The following is a 10,267-nucleotide window of genomic DNA, read 5'->3' as shown; positions in this document are numbered from 1 at the left end:
TAGGAGTTATCTTTGCCCTGTTCCTATATTCAATCCCTCATCACTCAAAAAACTCAGTGCCACTCTGTCAGACCTGACTCATAGCGACCCTTTCTTGGGTTTCCAAGGCAGTATGTAGTATCCCTGCAGAAGTAGATTACCCAACCTTCCTTCCGAGGAGTGGCTGTTGGATTTGAACCACCAGCCTTCTGGTTAGCAGTCAAATGCCTTAGGCACTATGCCACCAGAGCTCCTATCCCTCATCAAGTCCTGTTGATATCCCAACTTTGTGGATTCATCTCTACCTCCACTACTACCATCATTGTCTAAGCAGCTTTTATCTAACCAAAGCTTGTTGCCATGGAGTCAATTCCAACTCATAGCGACCCCACAGGACAGAGTAGAACTTCCTGATAGGGATTCCAAGGCTTTAAATCTTTATGGAAGCAGACTGCACATCTTTGTCCCATGGAGCATCTTGAACTGCCAACCTATTGGTTAGCAGTCAAGCACTTAACCACTGTGCCACCAGGGCTCCTTACAGTATTTCTCACTACCTGATATTTTCTTATTCCTTTATTTATTTTGCCCACTCCCTACTACAAATAGGAGCTCTGGTGGCATAGTGCCTAAGGCATTTGACCACTAACCAGAAGGCTGGTGGTTCAAATCCATTAGCCACTCCTTGGAAGGAAGACTGGGCAATCTACCTCCATAGAGATATCGCCTCAGAAACCAAATGTCTTACCCACTATACTACCATTATTCCTTTTTCTCTGTGTTGTTGTTGTTGTGTGCTGTCGAGTCGGACCTGACTCATAGTGACCCTTCCTTGGGTTTCCAAGGTGGTATCACTATGGAAGTAGATTGCTCAACCTTCCTTCTGAGGAATGGCTGGTGGGTTTTAACTGCCAGCTTTCTGGTTAGCATTCAAGTGCCTTAGGCACTATGCTACCAGAGCTCCTTTTTCTCTCTGTAGATGGTTGAAAATAAGGAACCATCTGAATGTACAGTAACTTAAAGGTATATATTCATCCTCCATCTCCCTATCTCAGAAACATTAGAAATCACTTGGCCCTAATCTCTCATTTTTTAAAAAAAGAGCAAACAAAGATTAATAGGATTAAATGATCTGGATAAGATCACATGGGAGAAATGGGACTAGAATCCACCTCTTTAAGGTCCTGGTACAGTATTCTTTCCACATCTTTCCTGTTACTAGAGATCAGTATTTTGGTCAACATCGAATACTGATTGTATTCTGGCATAGTAAAGCTTAAAAGGCAAGCCTACTAGGTAGTAAAGAGACATGAGGAATTAAAGAAACAAGTTTTATTTATGAGTATGTGGTGTGCTGTGGGTGAGCACTTGAAATTTTAAAACAAAGATAAATCACACGTGCACAAACCTCATAAAGCTAACACTTAGCAAAAGCTGAATGATGACATCTAGAAGTTAAAGATATACTGCAATACAGTTGCTAAAAGTAATTTGTAACAGAAATATATCACAGATGATGATTAAATTTTAACATACTAGACTTTCAATTCACCCAAAGATTGTGTATAGTAAATCCGTTTCTACTTCAAGTTATAGAAATTTAAAGAAACATTTCTCAAACATTGGGTCATGCTTTTATTTTAGGCGTAAGCCTATAGTTCCAGTAAACTGAATAAGCTTTTATTTACTTATTTATTTTTTAAAGGTTAGAGTTAAAATACCAAAGAGTCAACTTAACCTGGATGTCTGAAAACTTTCAGAATTGCTTTTTAAAAAAGATCTTCAAAACACAACATGGCTTCAAATTTATATTTCAATCAGTTTAATTGTACAAACATCCTAAAACTCACAATTAATAGTGATAAATGCCTCCAGATCATATATATTATAAGAGAGGAGACTGTGATCTTTATATGCTCCAGCACTTCTTTTGGGTGTAAAGTGGATCAGACAAAGGAGTCACAAGCTATCAGAATGTGACATGTATGCATTTGCAAATCAAGCAAAAGTATTAGGTGACTAACACAGAGCTAGGCTATGCAAGGAGTATGAAAGACACATAACAGATTATCTCTGTCCTCAAAAAATTTACAATCTTGTTGTTGATAAATGTATCTACACCAAAAGACTCCACAATTATATTGTAATGTGCATTCACACAGGGTAAAATTATATAAAATGTACAAACTATAAGAGGAAAGCAAATCTTTTGATGGTAAATATCAGCTTGTACTATTAGGTACTTTGAATAGGATTTCTCAGTTTACATGTCTTACTTTTTGGAGTGCTCTCAGCTTCGATTTTATAATACTTCAAAGATTCCAAGGCAATGCTGAACCATGTGACACAAATCTTCAGGCAGACCTTGAAGCAATCTTTAAAAACATCTTTTGCTGGTAAGTTTTGTTTTGATTTTTAATTCTGAAAGCACCAATTTATTTCCCAAAGGATATCCTTTTCTGATGCAAAAGTAACTATTTCTTAAACACCACATTCAAATGCCCTTCTTATGCCTTTCTGAATGCTAATTATTACTAAAGAACAAATGGTTTATAATTGGTTCTTGATTTTGAATCAGTGTGAAAATGCTGCTTCTAATTTGGGACTCGATTTTTCCTTAAAGTATCATCTTGTTTTTAAAATTGCAAAATATATCCTATATGCATTCGAGTATATAAAGTACATATGTGCACTTTAAACAATAATCACAAACTGCCCATGTAACAATCAGTCAGGTTAAGAAATATGACCCTAAGTATTTTTAATGCATTGTCACAGAAGGAAGAAAGCAGTTCACTATGAAACACAGTCTAAATTTCCTTGTTGTTCCTTGATAAAAAATGCAAGTTTTCCCTTCTTGATTCTTTACTCCCAAATGTGGAAATGATCATGAATAAATAAACAGAGAAAAGTCAAAAAGCACAAGCATCCTATCTCTTAAAAGGAAATTACATTCTTCACAGGAGGAGGAGAAAAGAAAAAACATAATTAATGAACAATGAAATATTTTGGGAGCTCTGGCGGTATAGTACCTAAGGCATCTGACTGCTAACCAGAAGGCTGGTGGTTCAAACCCACCAGCCACTCCTCAGAAGGAATATGGGGCAATCTACTTCCGTAGTGATATCGCCTCCGCAACCCAAGGAGGGGTCGCTATGCTCCTGATACCTTGATAACTATGATTCATTGCCCCTTAGTTTGGTTGCTATTTTTAAAAAACTCCATGTGAACATTATTGACGAGGAGTAATGATTAGGAAGCCTAAACAAAATGTGGTCTCTATTACGACTTTCAACAATAGGGACCCTAAATACAAAAGAGTCCATTGAATGACATTTCATTGTGTGCAAAAAAAAAAAAATAATAATGCATTGTCTTCTAGACTTACCATCTTAAGTAGTATTTTGCTCTTAGGTAAAGTCATTCATTCAACAAGTAGTTATTGAGTTCAATCAGTAGTAGGCACATGAAGGGACGAACAAAAGTAGAAAAACACAATCCTTGCCCTGGGGGGGGGGCTTACGAAATGGTTGGGAAGATAAAGCATCCACTCTTGAGGCAAACTCCAAAGTACTTACAATCATGAACAACTACAGGCTGAACAAAGAAACTCACAGAACTAAAAATGGTTGTATTTCAAAAGCAGTTTGTAAGGCAGTTAGTTAGAACACATTTTGCCAACAGAAATGTGATAAATAAATGTTGATTAGAGTTACAGGTTTGCCAAAAGTAACCCTTTTAATGCACAATATATGGAAGTAATTTCTGTATATTTGCAATTAAAACATAGTGGAAAGTAATGGTGTTGTAATGCTAAGAATTAGACAAAAGCTGGAAAATAAAACCAATCAAGAAACAGTATTATAAAATATATCTGGACATATTTTAAATGTTGGTGCTTGAGAAAGAGTATGTTTAATTAAATCAAGCAGATGAAGACTTTTGTGGAGATTTTTAAGGGAATTCCTTTCAAGAGCTATAGGGGTCTAGGAGATATCTCTATTTTAACTTCAAAATATATTTTTTCCCATTTTCAGTAACTAATTCAACAAATATTTATTATTTATACTATGTGTCAAGGAGCTCTGGTGGCATAGTGCCTAAGGCATTTGACTTCTAACCACAAGGTTGGCGGTTCACACCCACCAGCCACTCCGCAGAAGAAAGACTGGGCAATCTATTTCCATAAAGATTTACTGGCTCAGAAACCCAAAGGTGGTCACTATGAGTCAAAATCGACTTGATGGCAGTGCGCTTGGCTTTTTATATGTGTCAGGCACTGCTCTAGGCACTGGGGATACATGGCAAGTAAGGCAGACCATGGCCCTGTCCTCATGGAGAAAAATATCAGCTGAGCTATGATAGATGAGTGAAAAAATGAACACGATCCCTTTGAAGGAGAAGTGTTAAGTCAAGAAGAAGTCACCAAGCCTTGCCATCAGTCATAGAGAACTTAGGCCCCCCTTAGAAGTGACCTGGAGGAGAAAGCAGTCTATTCTGACCATTTAGACCTGTCTTGGACATCTTTCCTCCCTTCCCTCCTTTCCTTCCTTCTTCAATTCCTTTGCTTCCTTCCACTCTACATTTTTTCCTTCCTTTCCCTTCTTTTCCATTCCTCTCTTTCCTTCTTTGAAGCAAACATTTATTGGTGATTGCTAAGCACCACACTAAGGATTTTGGGGGTATAAAGATGAATTAAGACACACTTTTAATCCTCAAGGAGTTTAAAGACTAGAACAATGTTCACCACTCAGGGATTACCCATACCCAGGAGTGACCATTTAAACTATTTAACAACCTGTGTGGTGCAAGCCAACCAATCATAATATATGCTAGCCACAGGGCAACAGCAGGGTCTGAAAGCTCTCTGCTGTGCCAGTAGTTAACCTTGTAGCTGTTGAATGATGGAGAGGTGGGGGGTCCTGCGGGAGGGGCTGAAGTAGCCTGGACAACTGGGTGGGCGAGAGCACTTGGGGGCTGGGGCAGTAGCTATTTACCAACTGGTAGAAAAGTATTCATCATTCCAAGACAGGTTGTAATGATGAGTACCAACTAAATCTTTACTTCTTCCTACATGCTAAAGCTTAAGAAAATCAGACAGTGATTGTAGTGATGTGAGGGAAACTTTCCTGAGTGAGTCTTGATCTTACTCTTCAGGAAGGAGAGGGTATTTTAGACATGAGAAACGGCCTAAGTAAAGGTGTAAATGAATAAATTATGTACAGAATGCCACAAAGGGACCAATCTAACTGGAGGTGTGGGCAATAATAATTTATTATAATAGAATGGGAGTGGTAAATTTAGAAGAAGGGGTTGTGTGCAGGAAGGGAGTAAGAAAGAGTTGGTTGTGGTGTCAACTGAGAAAGAGGGAACTTAAGTGCTATGGTTAGGGGTTTAGTTCTGATATAGCAGAAAAAAATGTAGGGCTTTGAGTAAAGAATAGTATAATGAAAGTGATATAAGAGGGGAAATATTCTACTGACATTATGGAAAAGAGACAAGCAGAGAGAGGCCAGTTTAAGAGACTAATCTTGGTGGAGTTCATTAGGGCATGAACCATGATGGCAAATGTGGAAATGAAAGGAAGGATTCAATCTGACAGATATTTCAGGACTATGGGAGCAGTGGAGAAAGAAGAATCAACAATAAATATAATCCATATCATATCCTAAATATAATAGCTGATTTTCTAGACCTAAAAAAAAAGTGAGGCTATAATCCTAAATCCTTTAAAATAGCAAATTCAACCAAGCAATGATGCTATTTAATTTACAAAATCAAAAATCTCACTTTTTGAAGACAAGACTGTAGGAACTAATAATCTTTTAACACTAAGAACAATGCTTCTGTTGATAATAACAATGAATAGCATTAAGCTAATTTTTTCAATTGTTCACTCCGATTAACATAGGAAAAGTGTACTTAAATGAACCCATTGAAATTTAATGTGAAACTTAGCACATTTCAATGTTTTCTGTTTGCATACTAAAAGTCATTTCCAAATGAAAGTTTTCTCTTTTGAAGGTGGGAAGGAATGCTTGATTTTTAACTGAGTTAATTTTCAGTTGACTCCTAATATAACAGGGACGCTCTAGGAGCCTAATTGAACCACGTATTTGCTCTAATTACTTTCGCTGCAGACTGCTAGAAAACAAAAGCAGCAAACAGACCTGTTCTGTGTGCAGCAGTCAGGCATTCGATGGTTGCTTTCTCCAGCAGGGGTTTTGAGTAGCACGGAAGTAAAGAATCCGAGAAGCAAATCCTTCATCTGCAAACGGTAGCTGCAGCCACACATCAAAGGGCAGCCCTTATTCCTGCATAGTGTAGAAAGCTTTGTTCATCGTGCATGATTTTATTTTGGTCCAAACCCAGAGAAAGGAATCATCATCGCAAACATGATTTTTAAATATCAGGGGTAGCACCACATTTTTTGCCAACATGATGAGAGTTTTTCTCGTAAGACTTTTGATTCAATACTTAAAGGGCAATTTAAACACTGGGCAACAATAAAAGTGCTTTTATGCTGATTTCTTTTTCTCTTAGGCTCTATTCTCTTGAATAATGTCCGTATTTAATGCAACCATTTAATTTTTAAGCTAAATAAAACCATACTTCTGTCATTCACTTTTATTTTAGTATAAGTTGAACTCTGAGTATCGATGATCATGTATGTGAAGAAAGATACAGGTAAGTTTTTGTTACTATTGACTAGTCAATTCAAATAACTGCTATCTTAAAACAGGATTCACAGGAATTCCTTCTAAAGGTAAACTTCATTAAAGGCATATTTCTTCATTGTATGGCTTCTGTGACTGTGTTTAAACATCTACCTTAGTTTCTAGGTGTAAATATCAGCTGAAATGCTTTGGTTTGCTAAACTGGCAAAACAAATACGAAATACTGTAGGTTTTATTACCTCTTATGTGTTGTTTTAAAAATCTGCATTTCAGACTCTTGGTTCAGAGTCCAAACATTACGGATGTTCTCGCTGGATATGCAAAACAACTTTAGCTTTCTGAGGTAACTTGTCCTGAAAATAAAAATAAAACGTTGAGAGATAGGAATCTATGAGTGTTAAAGCTACCATCTGGTGAGTTCAGGCCAAATAAAAAGTCTCTACTTCTTGCTTGAACCATCTAGATGTCTGTACCCCCTCTTGGCTTTATTTTGCCTATGGAAACCTGACCTAAACTAAACAACTATTCTATATCATTAAGTTGTCCAGGATGATGAAAGTTTAAATATATGTCAGACAAGCTGCAGCATCTGGTGCAATTCAGTAACGAGGGTCTCCTCCAGAGAGCTTCAATCTTGGAACAACTTTTAGAACTAAGGAGATTTGGTTAACCTATGTTTAGAAAATAACGTTTTTCTGGCCTGACATTCTCCCTGTTCACAAGTACTAATATTTGCCAGATCCTTCTCCACTGTAGGAAACATAAAGTAAAATTCCTCTATGAACCATCTCACTGTCTCTCTAATTCCATGTTGCTGCAGTCAAATCATATGTCTTGGGTACAAAGTGATCAGCACTGTTAGTCTTTCACTGTTACTTTTTCCAAATTATTTTACCACATTGATTTGCCTTAGATTCTCTCCCCTACAGTAGGGAACAATGTTTTATAAGGCATTGTTTAAGGGTGCTACCTAAAATGGAACTAGTTTGAATGCTCTCTTCCAGTTTAATATAAGAGAACTAATTAAGATCTCTCTTCCAAAGGGCATATAAGGTTTTATACACACGCGCGTGCACACACACACACACACACACACACGGGATCTTATGGAAGAAGGTTAAAAGTGATCATGGTGACATTTGTGTCTCAACAGCTCCCGTTTAAACAGCACTACAAATCTCATTGTGACAAATTTTCACACCTTTCAAAACAGGAAAATCAGGTTTAACTGGTGCTTTTCATCTATACACTGGGAAAAAATTTGCAACAAATATGACAAAGTTTTAATATCTTTATTATATAAACAAGTCACACTTATTAACAAGGAAAAACACAAAGAATCCAATAGATAAGCAAAGAACATAAAAAGACATTTTACAGAATGTATTGTCAGCAAATGTACATAAAAATGTTTTATCTCACTAGTGAACAAAAATTCAAATTAAAACAATATGAGCTACCATTTCACCCACCTTATAAGTGATTTCCTTTTTAAAAAGTAACAATCTCCAATGCTAGCAACTGGTGTGATGACAGGTAAACTGATATTATCATTTTTAAAAAATAATGTATCAAATGTTTATTCCCTCTAACCCAGTAATTCTACTTGTTGGTTTCCACCCCAAGGGAATAACTCTAAACATCAAAAAAAAAAAAGAGAAAGAAAACAAAACTATAAATACAAGATATTGCAGCATTATTTATAAGATTATATTATATTACTTATTTATAAGATTAAACAGAATGGAAAACACCCCAAAGCAGAGATATGGTTAAGCATATTAATACACATTAGTTGCATGGAATTATGCTGCATTTTAAATGATGTTTAGGCTGATCCATAATAATAAGGGGAAATGCTATCACGTAATAATAAGTGAAAAATACAGATTACAAAATGCCATTTTTATTCAATTATAAAGTTATAAAAATTGTAAGCCTATTACAGTATCTCAAACTATATGCATAAAAAAGGGACATGAGGATTTTTCAATCTCTTAATTTCAGAATTTCCCAAATTTTATTTAATGTGCATGTTAATGCTTTTCAATACATTTTTAGATGTCATGTTTTTACTTAAAGCACTTTCAAATGCATCATCTTGTTTGTTTTCACATTTCTATCTAGAGCAAAATCTTGTTTTGGAAAGACTTATGCGATAGCTTAACACTATCTATCATCAAAATCCCAAATGGTTTTCTGCATTATCATTTGGTTATAAATGTGGGGACTGTCCTGCATATGTGACTAGGTAGCTGAAATGTGGATAGCAACCCCAGTCAGCACTCTCTCTGCATCCACACTCATGTTGCCTCCAGTCCCTTTCAGAAACTATAGCTGCTCTTTGCACTTGTGAACCCACTGTGTTTATAAACCCATGGCAGTAGAGGTAATGCTAATGATTATTTCTGATTTATATGCAATATTTTGAGGACAACTAATACCAATTGCTTTTTCATCCAAATGGGAGCATTCAAAAAGGAGCCATTCATCCAAAATTTTTTTGCTCTGTTTCTAACACAGAGTAAATTCTTAAGGGGGCAGGGATGGGGTCTATTTTTATGATGTATACAACGCCTAGTTTACTGTTAGATTTTATAAATCATACCTTTCATAGCATCTATCCTAGGGCAGGGGTTAACTGACTTGCCATTTTCTTAGACAGAAATACCACATGTCTCTTTTTTCCAAATTCTCTTTTGCAAATGTGGGCACTCCTTTGACATGTCAACATAATCCCAGGTCCACCCAAAGTAGGCTGGAATCCTACTAACGGACACTATAGATGAGAGACAACCAGACAGACACACTGAGACTTCAGGAGGCTGCACTTATACTATTGCAGTTTTTCCAGACACAAAGGAGGAAGCGGTTCTTATTTTTGTGGGGTCAAGCTGGAGACTGAAATTCAGCAAAGATCTTTTCTTGATGCGAGGATAGGACATGTATCCAGTATGGTCCTTTGACAGCCTTTTATTTTCCCAAAGTTTTTTGGTCTCGCTCAAGAAAAGGGAAACTTTAAAAGGTGCCTTTCAAAGCATCTCCCATGGGGAAATATCACTACAGCTCATCATTGGTGTATTTCAGTAAGAATCAAATCCGACATTTTTCAACATGGCTGTATACTTTGCGGGAGCCCAAATTTGTGCTTTCATAGGCATCATTAATCAAATTGCTAAAAACACCATCTTTTGCGAACCTGCGTTTCGAAGACTAGAGATGAGCTTTGGTGAAAGATTATGTTCAGCTCGAAGGCATCACTTTTATTCGTGTGCCTTGGAGTCACAAGCTTTTGTGAGGGGCGGATCGGGCTTGGAAGCGCCTGCAGCGCGGTAGGCGGCAAGCCTGAGGACCAGAGTCTTTGACACGCTTTCAGGGGTCCCGACACTTTCTCCCAAGACGCTCGGCCAGTCGTGCGCGGCGTGAGGGAGTAGACTAGACTGTGACAAAAGTAGAGAATTTATGTAAGGGACAGACAGAGGACTCCTGGCTCGGTCCCCGGGTCACTGTGGCTCAAAGATTTGCACGAGTTTAGCACTGCCATTAACAGCAACTTATGGAGGGTTGTTTACCGCCCGAGCGCGCGACAACCACACAGCGGAGCCCACTCC

General features: G+C 37.3%; 1 protein-coding gene across 1 annotated transcript in view; it reads left to right on the top strand.

Moving 5' to 3' along the window:
- Positions 1–6,638: 6,638 nt before the first annotated feature.
- IRS4 (insulin receptor substrate 4) overlaps positions 6,639–10,267 on the top strand; it is an 8,086-nt gene continuing 4,457 nt past the window's right edge. Inside the window, 2 exon segments of the mRNA XM_007952436.1 lie at positions 6,639–6,666; positions 9,814–9,950. Of these exon segments, the coding sequence (XP_007950627.1) occupies positions 6,639–6,666; positions 9,814–9,950 (165 nt within the window).

This window comes from Orycteropus afer, unplaced genomic scaffold (genome assembly GCF_000298275.1).
Source record: "Orycteropus afer afer isolate SDZICR_OR568_19922 unplaced genomic scaffold, OryAfe1.0 scaffold00336, whole genome shotgun sequence".
Lineage (NCBI taxonomy): Eukaryota > Metazoa > Chordata > Mammalia > Tubulidentata > Orycteropodidae > Orycteropus > Orycteropus afer.
This window is presented reverse-complemented; position numbering and strand designations above follow the sequence as displayed.